At 38.1% G+C, this 19,408-nt stretch overlaps 1 protein-coding gene across 1 annotated transcript in view; it reads left to right on the top strand.

Annotated features, from left to right (window-relative positions):
- Positions 1-367: 367 nt before the first annotated feature.
- The window catches only part of TRAK2 (trafficking kinesin protein 2), a 40,620-nt gene continuing 21,579 nt past the window's right edge, over positions 368-19,408 (top strand). Inside the window, exons 1-7 of the mRNA XM_007935158.2 lie at positions 368-458; positions 5,323-5,517; positions 13,345-13,421; positions 15,096-15,212; positions 16,365-16,574; positions 17,205-17,283; positions 19,134-19,264. Coding sequence (XP_007933349.1) covers positions 368-458; positions 5,323-5,517; positions 13,345-13,421; positions 15,096-15,212; positions 16,365-16,574; positions 17,205-17,283; positions 19,134-19,264 — 900 coding nt within the window. The remainder of the gene's footprint in view (positions 459-5,322; positions 5,518-13,344; positions 13,422-15,095; positions 15,213-16,364; positions 16,575-17,204; positions 17,284-19,133; positions 19,265-19,408) is intronic.

Here is a 19,408-nt window from a genome sequence, read left to right on the forward strand (position 1 = left end):
GGTGGGGCAGGGACTGGCATCTTTCATCAGCATAATTATTTTGAGATTCATCCGTGTCACTGTTCCTGTCATTAGAAAAACATTCTTACCGGTGGACAGTCCTGGTAATTGGACTGTTGTTATTAAAGAGCATGATGAATTCTAAAGTCACTTGACGTGTCCTTTGTTTTAGGTCATGACTGTCCAAGATATGATAATCACATGAGAATGCTCCTTGCTGCAGATGTCATTTGACTCATCAGAAACACTTGTTTCAAAGAGAAAACCCATATGACCAGATCCGTTTCTTTATTGGATGGCTTGATGGATTTCCTTTACTTGATTATATACCAAAGCTGTCCTCAACCAAAGCAAGAAAGGATCCTGCATGAGTCAATCCCAGAATGCTATTTGTACATCACTAACAGGTGAAGAAAACCTCATGAATATCAATCACAGAGACTCAGAGAGCATCACTGGTAAGTCTACTTTAATTAAGATTTGAATGCAAACACCTCAGTCCACTGTATAAAACTTGCCATGATGAAACCGGGGCCTCCCTTTCTAGCATGGTGTCCTCAGAGGTAGATTGAATTAATCTCTGCATTCTGCTGTCTCCCATGGCATTAGAAAAATCTGTGTTGTCTGCTGTTTCTTGTCTATGTGTGACTCTCCTGTGTCACATGAGCCCCTGGTGAGAAGGAACTGTCATATTCATAGTCATCTCCACAGGGCAAGGACAGAGTTACTCGTGTTTATGTAACTTGCAAGCATCTGGCACATAAGAGGCTCTCAAGGCTTACAGGATATACAGTCATAAAACCAGAGCCAACCTCACTGCCATCGAGTCAATTGCAACTCACAGCGACCTCCATTAGGTTTCCAAGGCAGTAAATCTTTAGTGAAGTAGATTTCCCAGTCTTTCTTCTGTGGAGTGGCTGGTCGGTTTGAACCGTCAGCCTTCTGGTTAGCAGTCTGATGCCTTAGGCACTATGCTACCAGAGCTCCTTGTAGACAGTCATAGGAGGTGATTATTGTTGTGTGCCGATTTCAACTCATAGGGCCCCTATAGGGCAGAGTAGAACTGCCCCATGGGGTTTCGTGGGCTATAATCTTTTACAGGAGCAGATCACCAGGTATTTTCTCCCATGGAGCAGCTGGTGGATTTGAACTGCCAACCTTTTGGTTAGCAGCCAAGCATCTAACCATTGTGCCATCAGGGCTCCTTACAAACATAGTTACAGGTCCACATAACCTCTTATTTGCAAGATTAAATTGAAAAATACTCAAATTTATTCATCCACAAAACCTGACCTGTGGGACTATATCTAAACTTATCTCTCTTATCACACTTTATTGGAATAGTCATATATTTACTGGAGATATATTTAAATATGGACTGTTGCAACAAAAACAATACTTATACAATAACTGTATACTACTACTTTTTTAAAAATTTTGAATCCTGAAACCCATCTATAAACACCGTAGTGTTTTTTTGTTTTGCTTTTTAATTTTTTCATTTTTAAGTCAGCTTTATTACAGAAGCTTTTATTAAGATACAATAAAATATACCAACTTTAAGTGTACAGTTTGAGTTTTGAGAAATATGTACAATCAGGTAACCACCATTACAATCAAGATATAGAATATTTTTGCCCTCACTTCTGCCTTTAACTATCAATCTCATTTTTGTCACCATAGAATTCATATAAATTGAATCTGTGTCTTTTGCAAAGCAAGATGTTTGAGATTTAGATACATTCTGACACATGTCAGTAGTTCATTCATTTTAATTGTTTACAACTTTACTGTTATAGCAGAAAAGCAACAGTAGACAAGGCATGAAAGAATGAATTTCCCTGATGCCTAATGATACTGAACATCTTTTCATGTGCTTATTGGCCATTTCTGTATCATAGTTTCATTGTCTATTTAAATCTTTTGCCTATTTTTTAGTTAGATATTTATTGTCTTATTATTCAGTTGTAAGAGTTCTTTATATATTCTATATGTAAGTCTATTGTCAGATAAATGGATTGAGAATATTTTCTCACAAGCTGTGACTAGCCTTTTCATTTTCTTAATGGTATCTTTTGAAGAGCAGAAGTTTGAAATTATATAGAGAATCCAGTTTATCACTTTTTGCTTTTACAGTTTGTGTTCTAAGAAATCTTTGCAAACCTCATAATCAATGCAGATTTTCTTCTAAAAGTTTTAGAAGTTTTTGCTTTTATATTTAAGCCAATAATCCACATTATACTTAATTAACTCACTTAATTGTTTTAGTGGGAGCTCTGGTAGCATAGTGCCTAAGGCACTTAACTGCTAACCAGAAGGCTGGCAGTTCAAACCCACCAGCCACTCCTCGGAAGGAAGATGGGTCAAACTACTTCCGTAGTGATACTGCCTCGGAAACCAAGGAGGGGGTCACTATGAGTCGAGTCTGACTCGATGGCATGTAACAACAATAACAACAACAAAAATTGTTTTAGTAACGTTCTGGTAGATTTCTTAGATAGAATTTAACATACGTAAAACCTAATGTCATCATTAGTAATAGAATTTGGTTATGTCTTTAGGACTCTTTATCTAAGAAATGGTCTAAGGTTTGGGAGCTCTGTAGAACTATATTTAAGGTTTTAAATGCACTTTGTCTCTGTCTCTTTGTGGGTGTGAAGCCACTGCTTGTAAATCGAAATGTCTGATACTGCCAACTTCTTTGTATTTGACCTATTAAATTGTCATCGATAAATTAAGGTACAAATAGTAGAAATGTACTTTTTCAAAATTTCCTTTCCAATATTTACTTTGTTATTTGTTAGAGATTGAACATGTTTCTTTATACCACCCACAGAGGAAATATGAGAACTCATAAAAAAGTGAGAGGGTTAATGTGACATCCTGTTTTTTTCCCATTTTAAGCCCTGGTATTTTAAGCATGTTAAAAAGGGTAACTCTCCTTTTGTAAACTACTAAATTTGATGGGCAGTATTTGGAACAGGAAGCCAGGAGCAAGCACATAAAGTCAGAAAAGCCCACATGTATGTTGAGAGAGAAAGTGGAAAGGAGTTACAAGCAAGAATGTGCATGGTATTCAGTGACTGCATGTGATGTGTTGGGTATTACCATAGGTGCCTCAATATATCTTTTGTTTCTCATTACTGCTATAGAAGGTAGGTGATGCTCTTTATATTACAAGTGAAGAAAATTAAGGCTCAGAAAGGAAACATCACATGTCTAACATCCTATATCTACTGAGTGGAGGAGTCAATCTTTAGAAGCCCATACTAAACCCCAGACTCTCCAGTATTAAGAATGAAAAATAGGAAAGTAACTAGACAAGTCCCTTGGGGGAATTAGGAGATGTATAAGACTATACATCTGGTGTGTTAGAGACATGGTGTGTAGGATCTTGACTTCTAGCACAAATGGTCAGCCTTTGTCCTATAAGTCAGTGGGCTGATAGTCACAGGAAAGGGCCCTGTGGTTGAGTGGGCAGCATGCTGGGTAGGAAATCAGGACACAAATCTAGTGATCTTCAGCAAGTTATTCACCTCTCCAATCTCAGGTTTCTTTTCCAGCAGGCTGAATTAAATGGTTTCTGAAGTACCTTCACCTTTAATATTCTGCAAGTGTTTAGATACTCTTAAATTAAGAGCTTGGGTTTAGATACTATAAGTTAAGAGCTTGGCTGCTAACTGAAAGGTCAGGGGTTTAAAGGTACCAACTGCTCCACAAGAGAAAGATACTTTCTTAAAGGTTTATAGCCTTGGAAACCGTGTGGGGCGGTTCTGCTCTGCGCTACAGGGTCATTGTGAGTTGTAATTGACTCCACGGCAGTGGGGTTTTTTTTTGTTGTTGTTGTATTTAGATGCTATAGGGACCTTAAACTTAATTGGATCTCTAAATCTAAAAGTTCAGCAATAAAATGATAATAAAGACAACTAACATTTAGATAGTGCCCCCACTGTGTGCCAGAACTGTGCTAAGTATAAGTATTCTTCATGCATTTATCTCACTCTGGTAGCATAGTGCCTAAGGCACTTGATTGCTAACCGGAAGGCTGTTGGTTCAAACTCACCAGCCACTCCTTGGAAGGAAGGTTGGGCATCTACTTCCATAGTGATACCACGTTGGAAACCCAAGGAGGGGTTGCTGTGAGTCAGGTCTGACTCGATGGCACATAACAACAATCCTTAAAAAAGCCATGGAGGTAGGTATAGAGACTGTCACCTTCCTCATTTTAACAGACGAGGAAACTGAGGCTTAGAGGTTAAGTAACTTTCCCATTGTCTTGGTATGGTATGTCCTCAAACCCAGGACTCACTCAAATCCAGGACTGTCTGACTTTTAAAAGTCAGTGTTTTTTTTAATCACTGTTTCATCCTGAATTTGTATTCTATGAAGGCTAGGGAAGATTTTTAGAAGAAAAATTTTTCTCCCTTTTCCAATTTTCTTCTTACGTATTTAGGGTTTTAAATGTACCTCAGCTTTAAAATAAAAATGATAAAGTGCTTATTCCAGTGCCAGCAATTAGTAAATGTTTTTTTTTAAATTATTTAAAAAACTTTTAGCTATGTGGGAATATCATGTTGTAAGAAGGGACCATTCCCTGGAGAAGGATGTCATGCTTGGTAGGGTGGAGGGTCAACAAAAGAGGGGGAGGCCTTCAACGAGATGGATTGACACGGTGGCTGCAATGATGGGCTCAAGTATAGCAGGGATTGTGGGGCTGGCGCGGGATCGGGCAGTGTTTCGTTCTGCTGTGCATGGGGTCGCTATGAGTCGGAAACGACTCGACGGCACTTAACAACAACAACAACAATGTGGGAATATACCAAAATATAATTTACCCTGATTTTGAAGAATCTTCACACACAATTTATATTCTGTTATTAAAAAACATGTAATTTTATCCCTTTGGCCCAGGTTTTTTCTGCTGGTTGTTTTTGTGTTGCTCTTTTTTATTTTTCCAATCATATAAGCTATTCAAAATCAAACCCTTTTTAAAGAACCATAAGGAGACTCATAAAAAGTATGTAAGAAATTTGTCCAAATTAATTTCACACTTTAAAAACATAGTTAAATTCACTAAGCAACATGTTTTTAGGTAAGATATAATTAAAATTTGTGGTTTTTTAACTTTAGGAGTCTCTATATTAAAGAAAGCTAAAGAAAGATGAACTATAGTACCAGGATATAGTAATACAAAATAATGGAGAAATTATTTTGCTTAACGTTTCTTTGGTTGCCTTTTTTTTTTTTTTTTTTTTGCAAACCTAATTTCGCAGATTTTCTCTGTAGCCTAGTAAGTTCTTTTATCAGGCATTTTCTCTTTAGATGTCTGCTCCAATGAGGATCTCCCTGAAGTTGAGCTGGTGAGTCTGCTAGAGGAACAGCTACCCCAGTATAAGCTAAGAGTGGACTCTCTCTTTCTGTATGAAAACCAAGACTGGACTCAGTCCCCGCACCAGCACCAACATGCAGCTGATGCTCTCTCTCCAGTCCTTGCTGAAGAGACTTTCCGTTATATGAGTGAGTATCTTACCCTTTTAGAGTTTGTCCGTTGAAATAAAGATCGTGAGTGTCTGGGTGGCGACTTTTTAAAATACATTTAGTAACCAGTGTTTAGCATGTGCCTGCTTTAGCTCCAACTGATTTAACAATAGGAAGGGATGATTTTGTGTTACGTCTGAATACACAGAGTTTGTTGTTCTTGTGACTCTGAGTCCCAGACTGGCACGCAGACTCAGATTTTCCATTTCTCCCATATTTGACTTGAAATTTTCCACAGACTGAAAAGAAAGGGGAATTTTTTAAAAAAGTAGTGAAATTATTTAAAATTTTAATATTCCTTATAACGCTCAACATTTATTAGTATAATAGTTTGGTATCTTAACCCGTCAACTGCATGGTTTAAAATCAGAAAAGGTGTGTGTCAGGGCTGTATTCTTTCACTGTACTTATTAAATCTGTATGCTAAGCAAATAATCAAAGAAGCTGGACTGTATGAAGAAGAATGTGACTTAGATACATGAGTATTTTTTAGAATGCCAAGGAGAAATAAGTACACACTAATAGTATTTAAGGAGCCCTGGTGACACAGTGGTTAAAGCACATGACTCCTAACCAAAAAGTTGGTGGTTTGAACCCATCAGCTGCTCTGCGGTAGAAAGATGTGGCAGTCTGATTCTGTAAAAATTTACAGCCTTGGAACCCCTGTGGGGCATTTTGTTCTATCCTATAGGGTTGCTATGAGTCAGAATAGACTTGACAGTTATGGATTTGTTTTTTGTTTGTTCATACAGTATTTAGTATGTTGTTGTTGTTGTTGTTATGTGCCATCGAGTCAGACCCCTCCTTGGGTTTCTGAGGCGGTATCACTATGGAAGTAGATTGCCCAACCTTCCTTCCAAGGAGTGGCTGGTGGGTTTGAACCCCCAGCCTTCTGGTTAGCTGTCAGGTGCCTTAGGCACTACTTAGGCATCCATAGAGAATTGAATTTCAGTAAGAGGATAAGCCAGATTTGTCCTGAAAATAGATCTGTTTACACCAAACTCTTAGAAATGATGAGATTAGATGTAATCATTTTAAAACATTGATAGAGAGACCTTCTTGCATTTGAGCTCTCATTCCAAAAATCTACATTTAAAGTTGAGCTTACTTTATTTATTCACTATAAAAATGTTGTATGCATTAAAAAAAAACCCTCACGGTTAAACTGTACAATAAGTTCAATATTGACATGTTTATGAATTTATTTTAATGTTGAATTAGATATGGGATTGCATCAGGCCCTAGGAGCCTTAGTGTCACAGTGGTTAAACACTCAGCTGCTAACCAAAAGGTCAGTGGTTAGAACGCACCTGCCTGCTGCTCTCCAGGTGAAAAATGGGGTAGTCTGCTTCCATAAAGATACACAGTCTTAGAAACCCTATTGGCAGGTCTACTTTGTCCTGTAGGGTCACTAAGATTTAGAATCCACTTGACAGCAGTGGGTTTGGTTTTTGGTTTTTGCATCAGATCCTACACATTTTCCCAGTAAGTCCTTAAATGTTTTTAATCCCACATTAGAGAATGGCTGTTGTGGAATACTTATTTTCATAGTTATTAAGTTGCTTTTTAATAGTAGTTTCCTAGCTCTGGTGGCGTAGTGGATAAGGCACTTGACTACTAACCAGAAGGTCAGTGGCTCAAACCTACCAGCCACTCTGCGGAAGGAAGATGGGGCAGTCTACTTCCGTAAAGATTTACAGTCTCAGAAACCCAGCAGGGGTTACTATGAGTTGGAAACTACTCAGTGACAGTGAGTTTGGTTTGGTTTGGAGTTAGAACCAGGTTACTTACTACTCAGGACAAAATTTATAAACATAGCCAAAACTTGAATTGTAATATCAAGAAATCCATATAAAATTATATTTCTGTCCTTAATATCTCTTAATTAACTGAATATTAAACTATAGCTCTTAAGGTTTACTTAACTTTGTATTTTGTGTGGCTGCTTACTTGAGATTTTCTGGAAAATGTGTTTTTTAGAAGGAATACTTTAAAAAAAAACAAAACCCTTCCCTTTGTTCTATGAGTTTTTTAATTTGTGAGAGGAATATTTCCAACTGAAATTTTATTGGTGTAAATTAAGCTTTTATTTTGATAAGGTAACAGAAAGTGTCCCTTAGTTTACTTGTGCTTTGTTCCATAGGCCCCTAGGGGGTAGAACTGTAGCTAGAAAGATGTCTTAGATCATGATTTAATGAAGTTAGTTTTAGGATGAATTTTAAATAGAAAGATTGGAAAATAAAAGATAAGCAGGTTCCAAACTACTTGAATTTTCAGGATTTCATATATAACAAATTGTTACTTCTGGTTGGAAAGTATACTCTTCTTTAAGCTCTGCTTCAAAAAGCACTGATTTTTATTGGCAAGAAAGGAAATATGACTGATAATATTTAGGAAGCATTAACCAAGCAGCCCTAGTGGCACAGTGGGTAAGTGCTTGACTGATAACCAAAAGCCTGGCAGTTTGAACCCACCAGCTGTTCTATGAGAGAAAGATGTGGCAGTCTGCTTCCATAAAGATTACAGCCTTGGAAACCTTTTGGGACAGTTCTCCTCTACCCCTAGGCTTGCTGTTAGTTGAAATCAACGTGATGGAAAGGGTTTGGTTTTTGTTTTTGTTTTTTCTAACCATAAACCATGTCCTAGAGGTTAACAGATGTATAATTCCTCTAGATCTACCCTTCTTAACCAGTTCAACAAGAAAATTAAGCCGTATGTCCTAAGGCATCTGCTGTATGAAGAATTACCTTATCACCTATGCTTCATGTACTGGTTGTTGTTGTTGTTATGTGCCATCGAGTCAGACCTGACTCAGTGACCCATCCTTGGGTTTCCGAGGCGGTATTACTATGGAAGTAGATTGCCCAACCTTCTGCCCAACCTTCGTGGCTAGAGGGTTTGAACCGCCAGCCTTCTGGTTAGCAGTCAAGTGCCTTAGGCACTGCACTACCAGAGCTCCCTTGTTGTTGTTGTTGTTGTTATGTGCCGTCCAGTCGGCCCCGACTCATAGCGACCCCTCCTTGGGTTTCCGAGGCAGTATCACTACGGAAGTAGGATTGCCCAACCTTCCTTCCAAGGAGTGGCTGGTGGGTTTGAACCGCCAGCCTTCTGGTTAGCAGTCAAGCACCTTAGGCACTATGCTACCAGAGCTCCCTTAAGTCGTAAACTCCAGGTGGAATTTGCCATGAGCAACTGCGGAGCTCCTGATTGCTAAAGTTGTCCACCTGGGGTATTTCTGTTGGGAGTGGCACAAAACAATGTTCTGGGAGGTTCCCACTCTCTCTCAGGTGCTTAGAATTCTGATGTTATGATTGGTTGGTTTGGCCACTCTGCGGGATTCAGAAGGAGGCCTCCTATCTCTCTGACTGCTGGCTGAGGAAGGACGCGCTCCTGAGAGATACACGCTGCTGGGAAAGAGACACAAGAGACATGCATTGCTGAGAGAGACTGAGAGACTGTGGGCTGGGAGAAAGACTGAGCATTTTTCCTGAACTTGAATTGTAGCCTGGAGCTTCCCTGATAAATCCCATAATCTGTTCTGTGTGGCCACTGCAGTGAATTATCAAACCCAGCAGAAAGGTGGTGAGTGCTGCGGGAGGAATGGTTGGTGTCAGGGTTGGTGAAAGGGCTGGAGGGAAGCAGCACGTCTGGCCTCGCAGGAATAGGCCTTGGGCTACTGATGGTGATTCTGTCTTCCTCTTTTGGGGTTAGAGGAGGTCAGGATATGTGGCCTCCTTGCCCTTCTGGCACCTTGGGAGAATCAAGAAAATTGTCACTCAAATCTGTGGGGCTTAATTCTCTCCTAGAACCATGCCCTACATAGTATCATCCATCACTGTGCTCTTTGTTCTGTTTCTTTTTTTTGGAAGGCAGTTTTTTTTTTGTGTTGTAGAAATGTTCTCTGTTTATAATGGAAAGTGATACAGTCATTTCTTTGGGGTGGATGGGGGGGTTGTTTGTGTTTTATTTATGTTTTTTGGGAAATAAAATTGGAGAGTGATCAAAGTTTAGAAGTCTTTTAAAATTCAGTAATTGTGTTAGAAAACTCTAGATCTTAAAAAGGAATATGTGAGGAAACTGTTGAGTACCATCTCATATAAATGGCAAAGAGATATCATACTTGATTTGATTAACATTGGAGTTTCCTATTCTGAAAATTATGTGAGATTGGAGTGGCCGATGTGAAATTTTACAGGTTAACACATAAAGGTTAATGAACTGTTTGTATATATTACCCATCCCTTTATATATTTTTCAGGAACATTGCATTCTCCAAATATTACACCAAAGATGTTGAACATAACTAACAACTTTAGGTATCTAAAGGAGCTTTGGTGGTGCAGTGCCTAAGGCATTTGACTGCTAACCAGAAGGTTGGCAGTTCAAACCCACCAGCTTCTCTGCAGAAGGAAGATGGGGCAATCTACTTCTGTAAAGATTTACCACCTAGGAAACCCAGTGGGGATTGCTGTGAGTCAGAATCAACTCAATGGCAGTGCATTTGGTTTTTTGGTTTTAGGTGACTGAGTTGCAAAATTGTTCTGTAAAAATATTTATCATCTCTGATGTGTTAGGGAATAAGGGCAGTTCGTATGTGGAAGTAGGCAAGGATCATTGCTAATTTCTGTACCATTTAACATTTTTAACAGCTGGGAACTGAAGGGAGAATAGGATATGATAGGATGATTAAAATAAAGTCAACCTGAATGACTATCTATCCCTACATGCTCTGTTACAATGAAGAATTAGTCTGTGGCTTTTAAAGCATTTAATCACATGCCTAAATACCAAGAGAACATTTAAGAGCTTTGCCCTGAGTAATTTTGGAATCTTCCCAAGCAGCATGCCTTTATCAGGAGTACTGTGTTAAGGAAGAGAACACAGAACTGATTAGGCTGCAGAAACAAATCCTTTGTGAACCTCTCTTCTTTGTGGCTGTCTGACATTTCTCTGTGCAATTGAGGTGTCTCAACTTTTAGGTGAGTGTCTGGGGCTTGGAATATATAGGCTGTTTCATATATTAAGGAAAAAAAAGTAAGAATTGGAGAATTCTAGTTGCATTACCTAACTTCTTTGCCAGAATAATTACTTAGCATTTTGAAGTTCATTTTTCTTTTTTGAAATCTCTTGATGAGAGTTTCTGTTTACAAAGATATCCTTTGTATTTCATGGAAAGTTAGTAAAAAAAACTGGAAAGAAAACAAACAGATCAACCATAATCCTGACCCAGAGATACCATTATAAATGTTTTAATGTATATCCTTCCAGCCTAAATATACACTCACACTTTAAAAAACAAAATTGACATCTGTGCTTTGTTTACAAATGGATTTTTTTTATCTATTAGAGGCTTTTCTATGTTAATGGGGCTGTTGTAGAAGGCATAGTAGAAAGAGCTCTTTACTGGAAATGAGCAGACCTAAATATTTTCAAATGACCTTGTGAGATAACTGTTGTTATTATCTCCATATTATAATCCTGGCTTTGCTACTAATAACCACTTGTGTTGTGGTCTTGAACACATAAATTCCCTTGGTCAAGATTCCTCATTGGGAGCTCTGGTGGCATAGTGCCTAAGGCACTTGACTGCTAACCAGAAGGCAGGCAGTTCAAACCCACCAGCCACTCCTCGGAAGGAAGGTTGGGCAATCTACTTCTGTAGTGATACTGCCTCAGAAACCCAAGGAGGGGTCACTATGAGTCGGGTCCGACTTGACAGCAGTGTGTCTGTTTTTTGTTGTTGTTGTCTTGGACACATAAATTCCCTTGGTCAAGATACTGCATTAGAAAGTGAGATCATAGTACATGACTTCCTAGGGTTCAGCTTTAAATCCTTCTGCAGAGTGGCTGGTGGGTTTGAACCACTATCCTTCTGGTTAACAGTCAAATGCGTTAAGCACTACACAACCAGAGCTCTTTAGATGTGTGTTATCACCTCCATGTTATAAATATGGAATCTGGAGCTCATTAAGCATTAATTGTTTAAGCTCACTCAAATACATGAATTCAGCTTTTCTGCTCCGAAGCCTGTTCTTTTCACTTGAAGATGAGCTAATTATAAATTTGGCTTTAATCAAACACAAATACATGTGCTGGAGTACCAACCAAACTCACTGCCATTGAGTCGGATCTGACTCACAGCGACCCCTCCTTGGGTTTCCGAGCTGATATCACTATGAAAGTAGATTGCCCATTCTTCCTTCTAAGGAGTGGCTGGTGGGTCTGAACTGCCAGTCTATGGTTAGCAGTCAAATACCTTAGGTACTAAGCCACCAGAGCTCCTACTATATCATCATGTAATGTGTTCCAAAAATCAAAGTTTTACTCTTTTATTGAGCTTATATCATTAGTTTTAAAAATACTGTTTATTTTTATCGTGGAATCATTGGAGTTAGGGCTGCCCTTCTCTTCTGAGCTAAATTATTCAAGTATATTGAAGTTTCCTGAACTTATAAAGTATAGAAATTTTGTGCTTGAATTATGAATATACATCTATTATTTTCTACTACAGGCCTAAATATATTGAAGTTTATTGTAAAGATAAAAAACCCACTGCTGTTGAGTCAATTTTGACTCACAGTGACCCTGATGCATAGCGACAGAGTCGAACTGCCCCATAGGGTTTCCATGGCTGTAAATCTTTTCTTTTTTAATTTTTGTTGTGATTTGGGTGAAAGTTTACAGAGAAAATTTATTTTCCATATAGCAGTTCATACACATTGTGTTTTATGACATTGACTGCAATTCCCCACCATGTAACAGCTCTCTTCCCCCTTCCTCTCCATAGTTACCTCTTCCCTGTGTTCTTCACCTCCATGTACTCCCGTCCCCTGAGCTGTCTCCCTGTCAAAACACTACCCTTCTGTTCTCCCATGACTGATCGCTCCAAGGAATGTGTCTACCTGAAGGGCTGTAAAGCTTTGTAGAAGCAGACTGCCTCATCTTTCTCCAGCAAAATGGCAGTTGGGTTTGAACTGCCAGTCTTTTGCTTAGGGAGCAAATGCTTTAACCACTATGCCACCAGAGCTGCCTGTTGTAAAGATAAAGAGTTTTTTATTAAACTAAAAGGGATTTTGGTTCACAGGAGAAATCCTGTGTCCTATTCCTCTTTTGCTGATAGTATAGTTCACATGATAAAGGATCATAGATGTTCAAGATAATCACATCAGTATTCTAATTAAATTTCTTTCTAACAGCATAACCACTCACTAACTCACTCCTCAGTAGCTTTAATTTAAAAGAATCCTTGGTAGTGCAGTGGCTAAAGCACTCAGCTGCTAACCAAAAGGTTGGTGGTATGACCCCACCAGCCACTCCACAGGAGAAAGATGTGGCATTCAGCTTTAGATGAGGAAGGTTGGACAATCTACTTCCATAGTGATCCTGCCTTGGAAACGCAAGAAGGGATCGCTATGAGTTGGATCCGACTCGATGGCAGTGAGTTTGGTTTTTGGTTTTGTTATAATGACGTTGGTTATTTAATCCATTCTCCCAGCCCATATTCTCAAAAGCGAGTGGGTCAACGTTTTTGTCGTCTAAAGGAAGGTGGATGTTACTTAGTAGATGACTGACTGCCTTGTGACCATTTGATGCTTTTTTAATCCATTGTATGAAGTACGTTTTAGTCATAATCTTTGATCTATTTTCTGAATGTCTAATACATGAAACCATTTGTTTTCTTTTTATTTCCCTGGTTAACTTTTTGTAAAAGCTGAGTATTCTTTCTCTTTCAATTTTTATGAATATTTAAAATTTTTTGTTATTTATCTCTAAATCCTGTGTATAGTTCTTTTTTGCTTATCTTAGTTCTAGGCACAGACAGGGTGGAGCAGATGACCAAAACTTACAGTGACATCGACATGGTTACACATCTCCTGGCTGAGGTAGGACTGTATCTTTTCTTTCTCCAGTACAAATGATGAAAACTTGATCATTTGGAATCTATTAAATTTGTACACCAAAGAAAAATGATGATGTCTTTGCTCAGGATTAATATGTACATGATTGTTACAACTGGAACAAGTGACATACCAGCTTGCATTCCGAAGTAGAGCAGTTCCTCTAGTTTATTGTTGTGAGGGTTCATTTTTGTTTATGGTTCTAGCTGGCCTCCTAGACCTAGACAAGCATTCGTCTTAAGGAAAAAAAAAAAAAAAAACTCTGCTGTTCCTCACCCTGGAGCAGAGTTGCCTATTCAAGAAGAAAATTCATTTAAATGAATACCTGCAGTTGGAAGCATCTGTTTCTTTTTTTTTTTTGCTGTTTGAAACTGTTATCTGAACTCACTCTATCCATGGCATTTTTAATATGTATAATATGTCTCTTCCAGTTGGCAGTCATGGAAGTCTCTCCAGGAACCTTAATTTTGGTTGGCCTGATGGAATACTGCCTTTCTCCTTGAAGTTCCTTTCTCCCCGTCCTCCAGCTCCCAGTGATTTCCAGTGTGCCACTTAGCTTATATTGAAAATGAGATGGTCCTCAAGTGGCGCTTGAAAATTTGCAGATAATCCATCAGCCTGTTTCTAGTGCTCTGGAAAGAAAAAATAGAAGCCTAATTTTATTTATGGTGATTAACATAAGCAGAACCCATACTCATGTAAAAGGCAGTTAGACATGTATTGAATTTTCCATCCCATAGAATAAAATCCTTACCACCATTGCATAGATGGGCTTCCTTAAACCCTTGCTAAGCATCGTCATCTACCACAAAAGTCACTCTTGCCGGTATCTTAGCTTCCCTGCATCATTGCCACCAACTTCTTTAGATTTCCTTCTTCTCTACACTGTAGGCACAACCCTGCAGCCTAAAAACTTCCAATCTTTTATTCTCTGCTGTATTTCACATCATCATCTTGTACCAGTTGACAATAGGCCTCTTTCCAGCAAAATGGCAGGTGGGTTTGAACTACCAATCTTTTGTTTAGTGAGCAAGTGCCTTAACCACTATGCCACCAGAGCTGCCTATTGTAAAGATAAAGAGTTTTTTATTAAGCTAAAAAGGATTCACAGTAGAAATCCTATAAGTCCTATTCCTTTTTTCCTTTGTTTCCTCAGGCCTCTGGCTCTGAAGGCATGTAATCTTTGCCTTAAATGGAACCGTTTCCGACGTACCTAGGTGATCCCTCTATCATTGACTTTTATCTACCTCATTTTATATCATTACCGCACTTTTATCATTCAACAGATGCATTCAACAGACACTTATTGGCCTTTTACTTTGCGCCAGGCCATGTCTCACTTGTAAGAACTGCTTTTGAGGGGATGGAACACTGCAAAAATTAAAAAACAAAGAACTCTGTTTTTGTTGATTTTTTTTCAGCTCTCCAAATTCTTAAGTTTAAAGCATGAAGATTGGGTTGCTGTGGACTGATTACTAGGGTGATCAGTCAGTCTGACTCCATGGTAGTCATCCATTTGGCCAATGTTTATTAAATATCACCGAATGAATCTTGATGCTTCATAGAACATTTCTTTTGAGCAAAATTGACTGCGGAATTTCTAAACTACCATTCAATTTGTTTGTTCTCAAAGAAAAGGTGTATTTGGTATTTTAACAGAGGGATCGTGATCTGGAGCTGGCAGCTCGAATTGGACAAGCTCTCTTAAAGAGGAACCATGTCTTATCTGAGCAGAATGAAGCCCTGGAGGAGCAACTGGGACAAGCTTTTGATCAAGTAAGGCTTTGATCAAGTATTTGGAGCATGAAATAGTTAGATATTGGGCAACGAAGAAATACACTGTTTTGGATGTCTCTGAAGTGATAACATCAGGCAAATAGCACCACACTGTGCTGACTTTGTTGGCAAACACTGCAGTAACCAGTAATGAAATGTTACTGTGCAGAGGAGTGCTCATGTGACTTGGCCTTAGTCAGTATAAAAAGCCTGTATTTGGTATCGACAGTACTTGTGACATCCTGCTTAGGTTCTAATGCTTTATCCTCACCTCGTTTTGTAAATTTGTGTGTAATTTTACCTTAAATTTATTTAAAAAATACAGTGGCAAATAAGACCTGTAGGTATCTTTATTCAACAAAAGGAGAAAAAGAAAATTTTGAAAATATATTTATTTCATAGCAATAAATATTTGTAGTGAGGAGTGATGTTAATAACTGGAATGGTTAAACTTACTTATTTTTATTTATATTTTATGAATGTGCAGCTAATGATATTTGAGCCTTTACACATTCCCTAGAATGAAAGTCAGTACTCCTAAGAAGATATGCAGAGTTACACATACCTTGAAAGTATAAGCATTGACATGAGAATTTGAAGTAGGGATCTATTCTGATATTTTGAAGTTCTTCAGTTTTGTTTTGTTTATTGAAAATTGAGTATTATGCTGTGTGAAGTTTTTACTCTATATTCCTATCATGTAGAATACAAAATTGGCTTTCTCTACTCAGTGTAAAAAAACTATGTTGTTGAGTTAATACTCCAGAATTGTAGCTGAGGAAGTATCTGAGGTTTCTTATTTTCTCTTTAGCACTTGTTACTTTAGTTAGCAAAATCTGTTGTTGTTGTTGTTATGTGCCATTGAGCCGGACCTGACTCATAGTGACCCCTCCTTGGGTTTCCGAGGCAGTATCACTATAGAAGTAGATTGCCCAACCTTCCTTCCAAGGAGTGGCTGGTGGGTTTGAACCACCAGCCTTCTGATTAGCATTCAAGTGCCTCAGGCACTATGCTACCAAAACTCCTTAACAAAATCTAGCAACTGATTTTGTTTTATGGAGAGAAGCAATTGTTTCATGATGTAGAAGCTGGGTTACGTGCAAATAATGCAAAGAGAAGACCACCTTGTAAATTAAGCCCTTTTATATACAGGTTAATCAGCTGCAGCATGAGCTATCCAAGAAAGAGGAGTTACTTCGAATTGTCTCCATTGCTTCTGAAGAGAGTGAAACGGATTCCAGCTGTTCTACACCTCTTCGGTTCAATGAGTCCTTTAGCTTGTCTCAAGGCCTGCTGCAGTTGGACATGCTGCAAGAAAAACTCAAGGAACTGGAAGAAGAGAACATGGCTCTTCGATCCAAGGTACATTTAATCTAATTCAAATTTTCCTTTACTTTAAACAATACATAAGGTCTAGGTGGTATTGAGGTAAAATGTGGCATAATTGGAACATGCTCCTTAGCCATTTGCCATCTGCGTTCCATTTGGGGCTATAGAGTCACATGGATCTGCCTTCCATTGTTACTGAGATTCCACGAGAAGTATATAAATAGTAGCAGGTGGAGGGAAGAAATAGAGAAAGGGACTATACAAAATATAGCTTGTGGAACTTACACAATAAGTAATTACAACTGTGATAAGAACTATGGAAGAAAATTATAAGGTTCTGTGAGAATATAGAATCAAGGAGATTAGGGAAGATTTTCTTAAGCAGGATTTTCTTGTTTAAGAAAGAGACTGTGGGGTAGTGCGGGTGGTGTAGGTACAGGGTAGGCATGATTAGGCAGGCATGTTCAAAGGCCCTGAGAGCAGCGAGGCAGAGATGCTTATTATGTCCTTTTCCAGACCTTTATTTTATAGCAGATAAAATTTTATGGGTTTTTTTTTTCCTTAGTAAGTGATGAACTTTAATCTTCATATGAGAATTAAAGGTGTTTGTAGTTATTGCTATGAAATCATTGCAAGGTATTATCAATTATTCTTTTCTTGAAGGCTTGTGACATAAAGACAGAAACTATTACCTATGAAGAGAAGGAACAACAGCTTGTTAATGACTGTGTTAAAGAACTTCGTGAGTATTAACATACTCTGTTTTGCAGCCTTTGGGTGATTATTTGGTAAGATATCTCCTATTCAGAAATTAGATCAACAAGTTCTGTAGAAGCATCTCAAGAAACAATTTAAAATTCAAAACAAAAAGGTTACTGAAAATCTTGGCATCACATAGAGCCCACAGTCCTCAATAAAATATTATATGTAATTTTTAAGAAGATTCTTTTTTTCAAGTTACCATTATCATTAAATAAAGACATATATTTCTGTAAATAAAATTATAGCATGTTAGAGTGAAAGGAAAGAAAGCTCTCAATTTGTTGATGAAGAAATAGACCTATAGAAGATATGATTTGCCAAAGTCGGAAATTGGTAAGTGGGCAGAGCTAGAGCTTAATTAATGGCATAAAACCTAATGTTCACTGAGTGTTATTAAGGGCCAACTATATATCTGTGTAGGAGCTCTGGTGGCATGGTGCCTAAGGCATTTGACTGCTAACCAAAAGGCTGGAGGTTCAAACCCACCAGCCACTCCTCAGAAGGAAGATTGGGCAATCTACTTCCATAAGTGATACCACCTCGGAAACCCAAGGAGGGGTCGCTATGAGTTGAATTGACTTGATGGCAGTGAGTTTGGTTTTTATTTATTTATTTTTAAATATGTGTGTATATTTTGAGTTGAAGTAATATTAACCCAAATAATTTCTAACTACTACTTACTGGAGAAGGATATGTAATTCGTTTATAATATATAAACTTTTATATAGGAAAAAAAGATACGATGACTTCACACCAACTTATTTGGGATATGGACCTCCTAATGTGATACTTTCAAATAACAATAGTAGAGGAGGAACCTAAATTGAATCTCCTCCTCCACCAGCACTACGATACCCTCCCTTTACACTTTAATAAATAGAGAAGAGGTGATTTGCCCAAGAGCTCTGGTCTGTGTCTCCTGCCTCCTTATTGCTACCCTTTGAAATGTTACAGGCTTTCTGTCAATTTAAAAACCTTCCTATATGGCACTAAGAAGTCATTTTTATGAATGTATTTAAATGTCAAAATTTTTATATGAAATACTCATTTTCCCTCCCAAAAAAAAAAAAACTAAACTCACTGCCATTGAATCTGATCTGACTCATAGAGACCCCTCCTTGGATTTCCAAGGCATTATCTCTATGGAAGTAGATTGCCCAACCTTCCTTCTGAGGAGTGGCTGGTGGGTTTGAACCGCCAGCCTTCTGGTTAGCAGTCAAATGCCTTAGGCACGTAGAATGCTAAAGCTTCTGTTTCACATGCAGGCACAAATTCTGGGTTATGTGGATTGCTTTAGAGGCCCTAAGTTTGCCAAGTATACCAGAAAGTCCCTCTCTTACAGAGGTATCTCCATATCTTTATCACATTCTGTTAGAGATCACTACTGTTCTGTTCTGGAAATGTTCCTTTGACTTATTTGTTAAGCTTAATTTTCATTGTTTATGAGAATTTATTTATGTCCCTGAAGGGTTCTCAAAGACATAAATGAGATTGCCTCTTGGCACTTACAAACATACCTCTCCTTTTTTTTTTTTTCTTTTGCAAAGAAAAGGATTGGAGGAAATTGCCTGTCTTACTTTTAGCATGCTCACCTTTTACAAGTCATCTCTCTTTTTAGCTTCATTGTTTTCTCTTTAATTTCTAGCATTAGCCTATTTCTCCATTGGTTTCTCTGGGTTATTTGTTTTGTTTCTGTTTTTTTTAATTTATTTTGAAATCTATTTGTGATAGTACAGTTTTTGGGATAAAATGGGATGTGGCCCATAGACCGTAATTTGTTAATCCCTGCCCTACATTTATATTAAATTAAAAATTTTTGTTTTGCTTCAGGTGAAACAAATGCTCAGATGTCCAGAATGACTGAGGAATTGTCAGGGAAGAGTGATGAATTGATTCGATACCAAGAAGAGATCTCCTCACTCCTGTCTCAGATTGTAGATCTTCAGTACAAACTTAAAGAAGTACGTTTATTTTTTCATTCAGCAGATGCTTACTGAGCACATACCTAGTACTGCACCCTCTGCTTGGGGCCAGATACATTATGCAAAGTAAACACGGTTCTTGCTCTTTTAAAGTGCTTTAGTCTGTTTTCTGTTGCAATCTTC

The sequence above is a fragment of the Orycteropus afer genome, unplaced genomic scaffold (assembly GCF_000298275.1).
Source record: "Orycteropus afer afer isolate SDZICR_OR568_19922 unplaced genomic scaffold, OryAfe1.0 scaffold00002, whole genome shotgun sequence".
Classification (NCBI taxonomy): Eukaryota; Metazoa; Chordata; class Mammalia; order Tubulidentata; family Orycteropodidae; genus Orycteropus; species Orycteropus afer.